This window comes from Paroedura picta, chromosome 5 (genome assembly GCF_049243985.1).
Source record: "Paroedura picta isolate Pp20150507F chromosome 5, Ppicta_v3.0, whole genome shotgun sequence".
NCBI lineage: Eukaryota > Metazoa > Chordata > Lepidosauria > Squamata > Gekkonidae > Paroedura > Paroedura picta.
This window is the reverse complement of record NC_135373.1, coordinates 91,171,484-91,186,717: the sequence shown is the minus strand read 5'-3', so window position 1 is coordinate 91,186,717 and position 15,234 is coordinate 91,171,484. Positions and strand designations below refer to the sequence as shown.

The following is a 15,234-nucleotide window of genomic DNA, read 5'->3' as shown; positions in this document are numbered from 1 at the left end:
TTAGTATTAGTAACCATGTGATTTTGGAATATAACAATTATGTAGAAGGGAAAAGCATTCAGTTTGAGTGACTGTGAAAAATGTAAAGTTCTTCATTTAGGTAAGAAAAATCAAATGCATCATTGCAGGATGGGGAGACCTGTCTTGGCAGTAGCATGTATGAAAAGGATCTAGGGGTCACAGCAGACCATACACTGAACATGAGTCAGAAGTGTGACTCGGTGGCTAAAAAGGCAAACAGGATTTTGGGCTGTAACAATAAAATGAGCACCCAGATTACGCAAAGTGATGGTACCTCTTTGCTCTGGTTAGACTTCACTTAGAGTACTGTGTTCAGTTTTGGGCACCACAATTAAATAAGCATGTAGACAAACTGGAGTGCTTCCAGAAGAGGACAACAAAAATGGTGAGGGGTTTGGAGCCCAAGACTTATGAGGAAAGGCTGAGAGAGCGTGGTCTGTTTAGCCTGGAGAGAAGACAACTAAGAGGTGATATAATAGCCATATTCAAGTACTTGAAGGGCTGTCACATAGAGGATGGAGCAGAGTTGTTTTCTGTTGTCCCAAAGGTAGGACAAGAACCAATGGGTTGAAATTAATTCAAAAGAATTTTTCGCTAAAAAAGTTCCTGAAAGTTAGAACCATTCCTCAGTGGAACAGGCTTTCTTGGGAGGTGGTGGGTTCCCCCTCCTTGGAAGTTTTTAAACAGAGGCTAGATTAGCCATCTGACAGAAATGCTGAATCTGCGAATTTAGGCAGATGGTGAGTGGGTGGGCAGAAGGGTTTGTGTCCATGCTTGGATCTTGTGACCCTTTCTTGCATGCCCAGGGAAATGCCACTTTGAGGTCAGGACGCCAATTTCCTCCAGGCCCGACTGGCCATGGATTCTGGGTTTGTTTGGGGGGAGGGGTGCACCATCTGGGCAAGGAATTGGGATCACTGTGGGTGGGCAGGTAGTTGTGAATTTTCTGCATTCTGCCCTAGATGACCCTCAAAGCTCCTTCCAGCTCTCAGATTCTCTGAATTGGAATTATAGAATTTAAGTTCTCAGAAAAAGGTTTCTGCATTTTCACATTTGAAAGCTTACCCATCACTGTCTACTATGTTATCAACACACAGTCTGTTTCTTACATCCCAGACTTTAACAGTTTTATCTTCACTAGAAGATACTATTAATCTTCCATCAGGTGAGTATCTAGAAAGGAAATATAGAGTAAGTAGTTTATACATTCAGAGACTGTTCAGTGTCTGAATACAGTACTAACAGTTTTTATTAAAGCAGAAGACACATTTCTACATTCAATCACTGACATACAAAAATTAAAATGCATGAAATCACAAACAGAAATAAGTCTTCACACCTATCTTGAGCATTGTCAGTATAATCCTCTTACCCCATTCTGAGCCCATTGACTTCAATGGACTTAAGACAGGTATAACTCTGCAATGCTGAAATCTGTTTAAAGAAAATGCTCCACATTGTACCAGGAACATATAAACAAACATACGTACATATATGTATTAGATTTCTTACCCACCACTCCCAGAAAGCTGGCTCACAGCGGGTTGCAAGCAGTTGTTAGAATCAGACACAAACATATGGAAAGAAGTATCAAGAAGTGCATCCCCACAGAATGTAGAAACCTGGTCTGGATTTACAGGCAGTAGAGTATTTGAGTGCTGTATTCAGGGGACCAGACATGAACTATCTATTCAACCATCCACTTAGCAGTTGAAACGAAGCTCATCTTCACATGTGCAATCTAGCATAGCATTAACATTTGTTTTAGTGAAGAAACTGAAGCAGAAATATAATCAAGCATCACGAAATATGTAAGCATCAAAGCTCACACTAGAGTTAAGGATTCTTATCATGACAGTGGCCAGTCACAAGTGATGAGCTCAAGCTTTCAAAAGTTCATCATCAATATACCTATTTCTCAACATGGCCCCATCTGTGGATACTCAAATCCTGAGACTAGAGCCATGAACAGACAAGACAGCTCTTTTTACAAACTTGGGGAAAGTCCCATGTTTTCAGAAAAAATTTGGAATAAAAAATGGAAGGATAGCCCCCACACACAAAAAACAAACAAACAAACAGCACCTGTGCCATTAAGAAATGAATCCCTTTGCAGTAGCCATTCTGGGGGTTGTGAAGCAACTACTACAATATTGCCAAACTTCAAGCCTTAGTTTCTCTCTGTAAAAGGTAGGAGGAAATGATAGAGTGGACTCACTGGGGCCAGGCCTGGCAACAAACCAGCAGTCCAGGCTGCTTGCAGCAGCCATCAAAGGTAGATGCATTTATCAAAGTAGTACTTGCTTTGTTAAATCAGTTTAAACAAATTCAGTACTGTTAAAGAATAGGCTAGCAGCCTATACTACTAAGTAAACTTACAAGATAGTAAGTTCCACAAATCAATGCAAATAAATGCTTACCCATTGTCTGCTTAGGAATACTCCACACATTTAATATATTTACATTAGAAGCATAAGGAGTGCAGTAGATCTTAGAGAAAATATTGCTAGAACATACTAGAAAAATAAGAAACACAGACACTCACTTTGCACAGCACACCCAGTGAGTGTGCTGAGATAAGGTAAGCAAAACCCTCTGACTGTATATACTCCACACTTTGACCAATCTATCATTGGATGCAGTAACTAGGTATTGGCTGTCATGTGAGAAGTTCACACTGCGGACTGATGCAGTATGGCCTTTTAATGGTGTGGATTCGCCATGACTGTAAACAAAACAAAATAAAAATTGCATCTGTATTAGCCCCATAATAACTGCAAAAGAAATTAAAAGTATACAGTTCAATTTATTTTCCCTTCAACTTGCAGTTTAAAGATTATTTATATTTTCAAAAGGAGACCTGCTAGGTTAGCATATCTCTTTCTTTAACATTTAAGTTTTACACAAAAGAACAAATCTCAATTATAGCATATTTACTCAGGGGCCAACCAAATTAAAAAAGCCAGGGTTGATAAAAATCAATGATTTTCTTAATGTTTTTTTAATATCGGATTTAAAAAAATTCAAATGGGATTATTTGAGAAAATGCTTTTTGAGGAGAAATCTGTTTTAAAATAGTTTTCTATTTACGCTATATTATAGCCCAAAGGTTTTTCATCATGAAATAAAAATTAATTTCTAATTATGTAGTATGACTGTACATTCATACAACATTTAAAAAATTGCAAATGAACCTTAAGGTACAGATCTGAGTCACAATCCTTTATTTACAACATTTATGCATAAAATAATACATTTAAAATTAAAACTATTAAAATTAATTAAAATCAGAACAATATTAGTGACATCAACTGTGGGCCCGATCTTGTTGGCTTGGTCAGCAAATAATGGGTCTCCAATTATTATTCTCCATCTCATTAGAGGAAGCAGCAGGAGAGAAGACTGCCTGTTAGTGCAACTGTTCATTTTTTATCTTATTTACTTTTTAAAACCCCACCCAAAGTGTCTAACATCATTCTCTCCTGCATTTAATCTAAGGATGCATTCAGGATAAGCACTGTGAAATAGGACACTGCAGCCAGGCACCCTCAGATAAATTCAGAAGAATGCAGATTAGGACTTTCCATTAATACCTTCTCCCAGAAAATACCAGAGAAATAAGGATAAGCTCTAAATCTCAGAGTGCCAAAATGGCTGCACTGTTCCCATAGCTTTTTCAGCACCTGAAACAGGGTGGGTGGGAAGGGAACAGGAATGAAGTGTTTTTGGGCTCTGTCAGGATCAGGTTAAGCCCTAAATTTAAATATAGTGACTAATCTAAAGGAAAATGAAATGGAAGAGTTTATATCTCAGTAACACTTACATACAAGGAATCCAAAGTCTGGCTGTCCTGTCATGAGAAGCAGATGCTAGGAGCTGTCCATCTGGTGAAAACTCGACACTGGTTACACCTTCAATGTGACCCACAAATCTGAAAGCTTTGGCATTTGGCCTTAGATTCCATATCATAAGAAACCTGTCCAAAGAAGATGTGGCTGACAAGAAAGTTATAAAACTATTGTCTATAAAGGCAACATACCAGGAATACTGCAACCCCATATTATAAAATGGACCAAGTTTTTATCCTGTATATGATATGTCTTGGTTCTTTTACTTCCAATTCATTATAGGAGTAAAATGCTGAATCTAAAATTAATGTAATTTGCATCAGAATGAAATCTAAGGGAAAAATGGTAGCCTGTGATGGATCAGGGAGGGGGGGGGGGAAATAAGTAATTGTCAATTCATAGAGTCTGAGGAAGTATGTGTGCACATAAAAGCTTATACCCTAAATAAAACTTTGTTGGTCTTAAAGATGTCACAGGACTTTGTTCTGCTACTTCAGACCAACATGACTACTCACCTGAATCTGCAAATTCCCCTGAACCCCATAAAAACACCAGAGATAACTAAGGTAACTATGATAACCAGAGATAACAAAGATAACCAACCTTCCCTAGTCTTAACTTATTTTATTTGACCCAGGCTTCTCCCAGAAAAAGAAATAACATATCTACAATTTTCAGAAATTTACAGGTTTAATTATAAAAGGCACAGTTAATATGGCTATTAGGAAGCATAATAATTTCTGTCCCTTTTGTCTTCTTACTGGGTTCCTAAAATAGAAAGCAGGTGATGTGAAAGTCTGTTACCTGAAACCCTGGATAGTTGCTGAATGGTCTAAGATTCAGTATAAGGCAGTTTCATATGGGTTCATGTTAATGTGTGTACAATGTGTAACAGCCAGATTCCAATCCAGTAGCTCCATGCCGTTCTATAAGGTGCTACTTGAATCTAGCTGTTCAACAGCAGGCCAACAAGGCTGCCCACTGAAACTCTGTTCAATGCATGTGTCAGTGAAATAATATTAGCAAAGCAGTAACATCCATTCTAATACTTACTACAGAGATCAAAAGTTACTTTGGAGTTAACTTTATAGATAGTGGTATATCATCACACAAGGGTAATTAAAGTATACAGTCTAGGCTATGACACAATCTGCTGTTAAAAATATGTCTTTTTTCAGTTTTGCAGATGGTCATGAGGCTGCCTGAGATACAAAAGTCAGGGTAGCCTATAATCAGAACTTTAATTTACCCAATTATTTCACAGATAAGGAAACAGATACCCCATGTTTTGAGCAAGTGGGAATTTTCAACACTCAATCTGTATGGGAACATTCAATCTGTTTGACGAAGAGTGCTTGCACTCGAAAGCTCACGCCCTTAATAGATCTTTGTTGGTCTTAAAGGTGCTACTGGACTCTGATTTTATTGTGCTACTTCAGACCAGCACTGCTACCCATTTGAATCTGTATGGGAAGTAAGCTGTACCAATCAACCCACTGAGCATTTGTTCATTCATGCATGCATGCATGCAATTTATATACTGCACCTCACTTTGATGTCTCAGGGTCGTGTAATTCAGAAATGAATTACAAAAAAACTTTTACATATTGAAGGTATATTTCAGTTCTTCCCATTTTAACACCAGCAGCCTCTCCTATCATACTAGGGCTCAGAGGTCTACCCATGGAAGAAGCAGCCCTCTGATTTCTGTTCTAGTTTCACCACATTATCACAGACCAGCAACAATGGAATTTTCCTAATATTTACTCCACTATGGGACAAAGAATTCAAAAGGCTCCACGGCTAAGAGCTTTCATTAATTATTTTTTCTTTGACACAGAATAGATATTGGATATTCCCACAAGAGACACTATGAATCCCTTGTTCATACGAACTTCAAGAACCGACTTACCTAGTACTTTTGTATTTGGACTGAAGGCAACACAGGTTACAGCATCTTTGTGACCTTTAAAATGACGGATCAAGATAGGATCCTCCTAAAAATATAAAACCCAGGATTTAATTTCTAACAGGCTGAAACAATAACCAATTACTTCAATATATACAATTCCACAATAAACCTTATTAGGTCTTTAAGGTGGCACAATCCTGTCTATTATAATTTAGTTGAACCTTTCCTTTGTAAGTCTTAGGTAAAACTTGCACCTTATTTTGCAATTCACTTGAGGTGCAGTACCTGATTTAAAGCTATTCAGCACTAAAGCTACAGTATTAAAGATTCCATTTAAATAATGGGTAGGCACTTTGGCATGGGTGCCACAGTGTGAGTTTGTGATATGACTGCACATGATCAGGGAGACTCACAACCTTGCCACAGCAAAGCTCATGCATGGTACACAGCAAGTCTCTCCAATGCATACTTAATCCGCTCTCCAGATCAATGGAAGCAATGGAATCAATGGAAGGCAACAGGGCAGAAAGGCTTGCATTTGCAGTTTTGCATATAACTAGAAGTACACTGGGATATTTGCAGACAAACGTCATGGTCACTCATATAAATCAATGAAACTTGGTGAATTCTTTGAGCTGTATTTTTCCTGGCCTAGATTACACCCTGCAAAGATTGCTTAGCTCATTTGTAATCTGTAGCAATTTTTCCACTACGGCCTTCTCCGTACAAGTTGAATGGATGTGTGCAAAACCCCTTGTGTTCACAATAAACAATCCAAATACCATTTTTGTCATGCAAGCAATACAATCTGCACAGAGTACCAACAATGCAAATTATCCCCTTATGACCAAGATAGACTCATCTTCAACTGATTTCCTCCCCAGCATGACCTTTACAGCAGTAAAAATGCTGGGGAAATGCTGCTCTAGACATTATGTAGTTTAAGACTACAGTGCAAGATACCCGGGGGGGGGGGGGGGGGGAAGCATCAGACCTCCTTCACTGAACAGCTCACACAATGAACAGTTGCAGCAGTCTGTGGCAGCCAAAACAGTAAGAATCAGTATCGAAACATTTATGGGAACCTAATTTTGGCCCGGCCAGTTTCCACGTCACTAGCCCTTTAGTCAGCAGGGTGAGGTCCACAGAGATGCTCCCACGACCTGCTGCAGAAGCGCCCCGAAATGCCACAAGACTCCGGCTTCCTTGTGCCAGGCTCACTGGCCATGCAGGGGGCCCGGGGAACGGGCGCCAAACTCCGAAGGGACGGGGAAGCAGCCGCCCCAGCCGCCCTCCGTACCAGTACTGACGCCATCCGTGTCAGCCGACCAGGGGCCCGGCTCGCTTCTCAGCCGCCAGCTTCCTGGGTTCCGTCGACCCCCCCTCCCCCGCCAGACCGCCCCAGTCGAGCCCCGAACCCTCCCTTCCGAAAGGAGAAGGGGTGAATCCCCGTTCATGGGAGGTCAGCCCAAACTCCCTCCGACCCGAAAGGTCGCTCGGGTAAGTGGAGGGAAACCTCCAACCCAGCCGCTCAAATTCAAGCTCGACATCCATGCAATAGGCGCTCGACTCGCCCTTAAAGCAACCGCGTCTCTGCGTTGCAGCAGACGCGGACACGTCGCCTAGCAACAGCATGTCCCCGGATGTGAGTTTATGGGCGGCCGCAAAACGGTTTTCAAAAGCGTGTCTTCAAATGTTTCGTGTCTTCTTTCCCCCACTCACGTGTAGACGCGGGGTGGCTAGCTAGGCGCTTTGGAATTAAGGTCGCCAGCATTCTGGGTGGGGGTGGGGGTGGGGGGTGGGGGTGGGGGTGGGGGTGGGGGTGGAGGAGAAACGCTTCCTAGTAGTAGCCGATGTGATCATTTAGGGAAGATTTGGGTTGGCTTATACCATTTTATGTTGTAGGATAATAATCCCTCCCCCCACCGGCCTCCTTTTCGAAAAGCCTTGCCCTCATTCTGTTCGTTGAACAGGCTGGTGCCCGAAATGAAACTCTTCTGCTGCAAATGAATGTATTTATTTATTTAAAATATATTTGTACCCTGGCTATGCTGGATTGGCAGGAAACAGATAAAAATGAAATACAACTCAACCTTAATAACAGTATATATGTGTACTCTCCACCCTGAGCCAGCTGCTGGGTAGGGTGGTGTATAAATAAACAAGCCAGCAATAAAAAGAGAGTCAGTCTGCTTTCCCACAAAAATCAGACTCTGAGACTTATAAGGTTGGCAGCCTACCACTCTGGCAGCCAACACCTCTCTCCAAATGTACATGGGTTTAGCATCTTTGCACACAAACAGTGTGAAATCTAGATAGCCTCCTGACACTGGGTCTCTCTCACCTAATGCTCTGTACTGCAGGCACAAAGGCTATCTTATCTGAGCTAACAGGATAACAACTTTTTTTCTCTATATCACTTTCCCCTTCCAGTCTCAGCCAATCCATGGATCCAGGGTGGTGGTTAGCCACTCCGCACACACCCCACATGGGATCATGTATGCCTCTGCCCATCATTCAGGCATGCCACCACAAGATCTTCCTCTCACGGATTCTGAAAGCTCCCAGAAACTTCAGCAGGCTGTATGTCTTCTGATTTTAGCAGCTGTCAACCAGGGCAGGTTTTCCCATCATTGTACCTTCATACCTAAAAAAGATATTAACATCTGTGTTTTGCTTGCCACTTAGAAAGAAGTAATGTGCTGTGTAGCATGATCAGTATGGAGTTTACTCCAACCTTTCACCCAATAGATAGACTCTGGTTTCTGAAAGCAGTAATTACAGAAGTGAGGCTTGAGGTAAACAAAAGAAAAAGAAGGAAAAACAAAAATAACAGACAAAACCTAGAAACTTTTTAGGTTGGAATAAAGTTGTTTAGTTAATATCCTAGAAGAAATCTACAAATATGTTGTTAGGTGTGAAGTCATGTCCGACCATCGCGACCCCATGGACAGTGATCCTCCAGGCCTTCCTGTCCTCTACCATTTCCAGGTGTCCATACAAATATAGTGCACAAATATAGTCCATACAAATATAGTCCATACAAATATAATGCACAACATACAGTATTTGCTGGCATATAAGACTACTTTCCCCCCCAGAAAAACATGCCTCCAAGTGGGGGGGTTGTCCTATACGCCGGGTGCACTTCAGTTGGGATAGACATAGCTGCCCATAGTGGCCCATAGTACTGTAACGTAATTTAACAAACTATATTTTGAGTGGAAATGTTGGGGGGTCGTCTTATATGCCCAGTCGTCTTATACGCCAGCAAATACGGTAAGTTATAAGGCTTCGGGTGAGAATTTAGTTGTGCAGAGAGTAGTTCTCAGCCAAGCTTTTATTCCTGAGGGAATCTTTGACCTCTCCCTGCTCTTAGAATCCAGACTTGTGATTGAAAGGAAGTCAATGTTTATTCGTTCCAGGTTTGAGTAAAAGCCTTGCACCTCATTGAATGATCAGTGTTGTCTATTAAGGAAGTATTGCAAGATCACTTTAGTTATTTTTGAACAGATTGTGTAAACAAGAAACACAATTATACAAAGAATACTAGCATATGTGAACGAGATTATAAATAAAAATACATGCATGTCCTCCATTCTCCTAACTGGCCTGCACTTAAAATGCATTTTGTAAAATTCTTTTTCAGAAAAGGCAAGAAAGCCTTATCCAAAGAGGCCCAAGTCTGAATCCCTACTCTCCCTGAGATGTTCAGCCTAACCTACCTCACAGGGTAGTTTGAGAATAAACTGGAAGAGAGGCAAATGATGGAAACTGCTTTCGGTCCCCATTGTAGAGAAAGGTACCTGCTTTTTACTACCCAAAAGAGTCTCAAAGTGGCTTACAATTGCCTTTCCTCCCCACAACAGATAACCTGTAAGAAAGGGAGCTCTGAGAGAACTGTGACTGGCCCAAAGTCACCCATCTGGCTGCATTAAGAAGGCAGGAAAAGGCTATTCTGTGAAAGAAAAGAAGAGCTTGTGAGGGGAAGAGAGGCCTTCACAAGACCTCACAGGTCCCCCACTTGTATAAACATCCTTATGTGTGCCTCGTGACTATCAAACTGTCAAATTAGTTTTCTCTAAAAGCATGATATGACTCCTCTGAGCATCCAAAAAATAATTGTTGTTGTTTCTGTGTCCTATTAATAATTCTGTGATTCATTCAAGGCCTAAATAAATTCATAAATTATTCTTCTCGATGCTTCATAACTTATTCTTCTCTAGACTGGAAACTGTACGTTTTCTAGAATACTGTAAAACAAATGCATATTTGCAGATATATGCAAAAATGCTAAACATCACAAATAACGTTAAACATCAGCAGTATCTGGTTGTCCTTTTGACTAAATATAGTACTGTTGTGATTGTGAAAGGTAAAGGCAGTATTCCTTCTGTTCTTAAAGTCATCTGATGATGGCTGTAAAATGCTGCCTCTTTCCCAAAAGCACTTTCCCAAAAGCGTGCCTTGCTGCACTGTTGAGAAGTCTATTCAGAGAGTTTTAGGGATTTCCTTAATAGTTTCAGTAAATCAGACTGAATACCAAGATCGTATCAGGAAAAAAATACTTACAGCAGATCAAGAGTTATTATCTTCTGCTTTCCCATTAATAATAAGCACTTTGGAAGGCGGCTACTGACCTCTACTGGCACAACTGAAGGGCCTGTACAGAAAACAAGAGTGAGACAGATGCCCTCTTATGGCAAGAATCAGATTTTGCATATCATCACAGAAATAATTTTGCACAGAAATGAATCAGATACATACCTACATGATATTGACTGATGATTAATATAATAAAAGCAGCTCAAGATATATTTTGGTTGCCATGTGAATAAAAAATTTCAAATCAACCATATTTCAAACCAGCCATATTCAAGGCTTGCTTAACCAGAGGAATTTAGGATAGATTGTTCCAGAGTTATGGGATTCTAATTCCTATTAATTTTCTAGTGGAGTACCTTGCAGCAAATTACAGCATTATTTATTTAAATTGCTTTATCCTGATTTTCTCCTAAAAATAATTCTTAAGTGACTTACAAAAACGAATTAAGACTGATTGAGATCAAAATCATAAACATCCGTAACATCTGAAGCAGGCTTTCTCAACCTTTCTGCCATTCAGAAACATTCTTCAAGCTTCGAGAAACACCAGAAGTAATGTCAGCAGGCCACACCTCTCTGCCACACCCATGGAAGTCATATGTTACCAGAAGTAATATCAGCCAAACACTCCACAGAATTTGACATCATTGCGCCACCCAATGCCAGAAGTAGTTCTGAGGCCTACTCCACTGGGCCAGGAACCGGGCTGGGGCAGTCCTCCACTGCTCCATTGTCTCCCTACCCACAACTCTGGGGTGGCTTCCCTAGCCTTGTTGTTTGCTTGCCTGTCTGCCCCCTTGGTGAAGCTTCTGGCGCATTGGTGAGAAAGGTGTCTCTCACGTGCAACTCAGCTGGCTGCTGTGGTCTCAGGGATCAGCTGGGTTGCATGTGAGGGATATCCAGGAGCCAGCACTCTTTTCCTCACCTTGCCTGGAGGGAGCAGGCTGTAGGGACAGGGATTTGGTCCCCCTTTCTTGTGCATTCCTGTATTTTCAAGACTAAAGCTGCAGTGATTCCCCCCATCCACCCACACATATGCTGTCCCCATGCTTCCCTTTCTCCCCTGCAACCAATTTAAAAAAATAGTCATGCCAGGCTTTGCAGAGCAGCCCAGACAAGAACAAGACACTTTGGCCCCACACCCTGGCTGGTCAGGCTCATTGCAATCAACCTCCCACCCCTATATAGCTCTTAATTTTCTTTTTAAATGCAAGCTCACAATGGGTTGCCTTGGCATGCAGTGAGGGCAAGTGTCTTACTTGTCCATTCTTTCCCCTTTAACCGCAGCAGGGTGGCTGCGGTGCTTCCCCTTTAACCAAGAACAGCTGGAAGGGGCTGGGGTTGTGCCTAGGAAGGCACAGCACAGCTCTTCATCTTCGTCTGAAGTTGAAGTTGTTGCAGTGTGGGAAGGGTAGGAGGGAGACAATGCTCTGTCACCCGCTCCATGCTAGAAACAGCCCAGCAACCTCCTCCACTGGTCCAGGAACAGAGTTGGGGCAGGCATCTGCTGTATGTATAGAAATGCAAATAAATTTATTTATTCGTTTTATTTATTTGCATTTATATACTGACCTCTCCTCATAGTTCAGGGAGGCTTGCAGAAAACGTCAGGTGTGTAACAGAGTACAGAATAAGTTTGTTAACTATGGCAATAATCTTAATATGATTTTAATCAACTAACATGACATAACATGTTCGGGTAACTATATCAGCAATCTTAATGTCATCAATAATCCTAATAAAACATAACATGTTGTCCGCGATCCCATAGAGTGTCCTTATCTGGATGGGAGGGGGTTCTGGGGGGCCAACAGGTGTACTCACTGATCTCGACCAAATGCCTGGTAGAAGAGCTCAATTTTGCAGGTCCTGCAGAACTGTGATAGCTCGGATAAGGCCCGGATCTCCTCTGGGAGCTACTGAATTTGACAACAGATAAGATTTCACTATAACCACAGGTCATGGGTACAATCCAGAAATATTAAAATTGGTGTAATTTTTCCCATTGGCATTAGATTGTCAGTTTTTTAAAAGGCTGCTTTCCCCCCAGAGTCACACCCTTCTAAATCCACTGAAGTCAAGGGCCTTAGGAGGGATACCTTAACTGTGTTTAGGACTACAGTGTGCATTTTGAACTCTGTAACTTAGATGCCTTTTTTTTCTTTTGCTTCTCTATGATCAGCATCTTGTTTGACTTGTGATTTCAAGTGGTTATCTTTTTCAGTACTATTTCTCTCCCTTTGGGAAACAGCCTCCTGGGAGGAGATTGTCTGGGGCCCTGTCCGTCCAGGTCTACTCTGATTGGCCCTCCCCCTCCAGCTCCCCCTCCTTGTCTGCTAGAAGTCTTGTAGCTGCAGCCTCCATTGTTGGCCATGAGGAGAGAGGCAGCAACAGGGCTTTGCAGCCTGCAGGTACACTCCTGCTGGGAGGGAGCGGGGAGGGGGGAATTTGGAGCCTCCCTGCGGGCTGTATAGTCCTGTCGCCATCGGGGGGGGGGCTTTCAACTCCCTTTAGTCCGCTCTGCGGGCCAAGGGGAGCCGCGGTCACCCTCTCATGCCCTCCTGCCTGCTGCCTCTTTCAAAGCCCATTTTTTAAATGGGCTTTGACACTAATTATATATAAATGTCATATTACTGTCTCTAGTAAAAAGTTGCTGCTTTTAGGGTTGGCACAGTCTGTCATGTTTTAAGGGTAAAAATGTTAAAGGAACACATATTAATCTTGAGTATACGTAAGGATGCTTAACAAAATGCCACTCTAAGAAGTGCTGCAATAATGAAAGCCTGTTGACAGCATATGGCTGCTTGTCCTCCTCTGACTGTTCTGTGTGGGTATTTCTCCCTTTGACTTGTCTGATTTCTATGAAGGTCTTCCTTTAGCTGCAGCATCTTATTCCACTCTATTTCTATGTAGAACTAAAAGTGTTCCTCCCTTCCTTCTGTTCCCCCCCCCACAAGGTCTCAACAGAAAGACTGTCTCCTATATCCTTTGCCTTGCATTTCATTTCTTCTGTTCTATATTATTCAAAATAGAGATAGAGATTATACAGTGCCTTACAAAAATATTTAGTCTGTTTGTCCTGTTTTGTTGCATTACAACCTGGAACTAAGTTGGGATTGGGGAGTTAGCATCATTTGATTCTCACAACATGCCTACCAATTTGAAGATGCAATTTTTTTTTTATTTTGACACAAGCAGTACTCAAAGCAAGAAAACAGAAAATCATGACTGCACATAAGTATTCATCCCCCCTTTAATGACGCTTCTAAATCTGGTTTAACCATTTTACTTCAGAAGTCGCATAATTAGGGTCCACAAGTATGCAGTCCTAGTGACACATGATCTGCCACAGGTTGTCTGTATAAATATACCTGCTCTGAAAGGCCCTTGTTGGGACTTTTGGATTTGGCTTGGTCCTGAGTCCCTCCAGAGAAATAGAGCTGCAGAGTGACAAAGCATTTGAAAGTATGCCATTATTACTTATCCAGATTCACAGCACTTTGAGGCTACATAAATGTCTGTTGAATAAATCAGGTCCTTCCTTGTGTCTGGGAAACAGGAAGTTTGAGCATCCCAAACTCATGAAGTCCCCCCCCCCAATGGTTTGTTTTTCTAACAGGCTACTCTGTGCTTGTGCTTAAAGAGATGTGTGGTCACTAATATACTTTCAAACTGCATTTATATAATGTAGCTCAAAATAGTTTTGCTAGCAGCATGAGATTCTGACCCATTTAAAACTGGCAAAGCAATATGCAAGGAAAGGAGCACAGAAAGGGAAGAGGCTCCTTACTTTAATCTGAAACCCCCTCCCCCCAAAAAGATGTTGTGTAGAGAAGCATCCACAAGCTATAGACCATTCATAACCACTCAGCAGGTTGCTTCAGTTAATCCTCCTTCCTAACAGCACAGCACAGCACAGCACATCATCTTTCATGAATGCACAGCCTGAGGGGGTGCTACCCCCCATCTTTGCCTTTCTACTACTCCACTCAGCAGGCAGTTGTTTAAATAGACAGCGAAATCAGTCCCAAATTATATACGTCAGTCATAAATAGGCATTGTGTTCTAATCTTTGATTCATTTAACTAGTCATTAGTGATGCTAACGGCTGCTGATCTGTTTTGCAAACCCATTTGGCAGGCATTCAAGTAATTCTGTGCTGAACGGAACAGACCTGACGACCATCAGATATCCAATTACCACAACTGGGCATGGTATATTTGACTGTCAAACACAAAATTCATGGCATCCCTGTTCTATGTAATGTTTGTAGTCATTTGCTATGGTTGCCTAGTGCTTAATGCCCCTTGAGAGTGACCCATCATTGAATACAGGCATTGAACCTGCACAAAATATCTGAGCTAGGGTCTAAGGAACTCTTAGGTACCTTGGAATGCATAAATGAGTTCTTGACTTTGAGCAGTAGATCCCAATCACACATCCACAATCTGCTTTCTAAATCTGCTATTGAAATTTTAGAAATTGCTTGCCCAGGTAAACCCTAGGCAAAAGCTCCTTCATCTGTATGCATCTTTTCCCCACTGAAATGAACAGCAATTTAACTGCTTTAAATGAAGCTGTATTGTCTATTGTGCAGGGCAGTGCTATCTTTTCCAGTAATGCTGTTCGCTGTGTACTTTGCCAGCTTCTCTTTAAGGATCCTGGGATTTGCTTTTATTTTAACCCCCTTTTTGTCAGCTTCCAAAAAGAACAAACAACATTAAGGAGACTGTTTTTTTTCTATTTCTTTCGCTTTCTTAATATGCAAGGAATGCTGATAGCTTAGGCGGGTTCCTAAAAGATTCAGCACATTTATTAAAGCTACGTATTTAAAAGGCGGCTTGCCTC

At 41.5% G+C, this 15,234-nt stretch overlaps 1 protein-coding gene and 2 long non-coding RNA genes across 12 annotated transcripts in view; 1 reads left to right on the top strand and 2 right to left on the bottom strand.

The window, feature by feature from the left end:
• POC1B (POC1 centriolar protein B) overlaps window positions 1-7,278 on the bottom strand; it is a 37,882-nt gene extending 30,604 nt beyond the window's left edge. For 5 of the 10 annotated variants that reach the window (XM_077338999.1, XM_077339001.1, XM_077339000.1 and 2 more), the window contains exons 1-5: window positions 7,082-7,278; window positions 5,782-5,866; window positions 3,845-4,016; window positions 2,567-2,746; window positions 1,087-1,194 (exon numbers count right to left, since the gene is read on the bottom strand). In XM_077338999.1, coding sequence (XP_077195114.1) covers window positions 1,087-1,194; window positions 2,567-2,746; window positions 3,845-4,016; window positions 5,782-5,866; window positions 7,082-7,096 — 560 coding nt within the window. In that variant the 5' untranslated portion in view covers window positions 7,097-7,278. The other 5 variants (XM_077339008.1, XM_077339004.1, XM_077339006.1 and 2 more) reach the window with 5 other exon arrangements.
• Window positions 7,279-7,362: 84 nt separating this feature from the next.
• Window positions 7,363-9,947, top strand: LOC143838134 (uncharacterized). Its single transcript, XR_013231241.1, has 3 exons — window positions 7,363-7,426; window positions 8,215-8,364; window positions 9,651-9,947. It is a non-coding gene; the product is annotated as an uncharacterized LOC143838134 (long non-coding RNA).
• LOC143838132 (uncharacterized) lies at window positions 8,295-12,307 on the bottom strand. The gene is made up of 3 exons (XR_013231238.1): window positions 12,211-12,307; window positions 10,354-10,444; window positions 8,295-8,428 (listed from the first exon to the last, which is right to left on the bottom strand). It is a non-coding gene; the product is annotated as an uncharacterized LOC143838132 (long non-coding RNA).
• Between the last annotated feature and the right edge of the window lie 2,927 nt (window positions 12,308-15,234).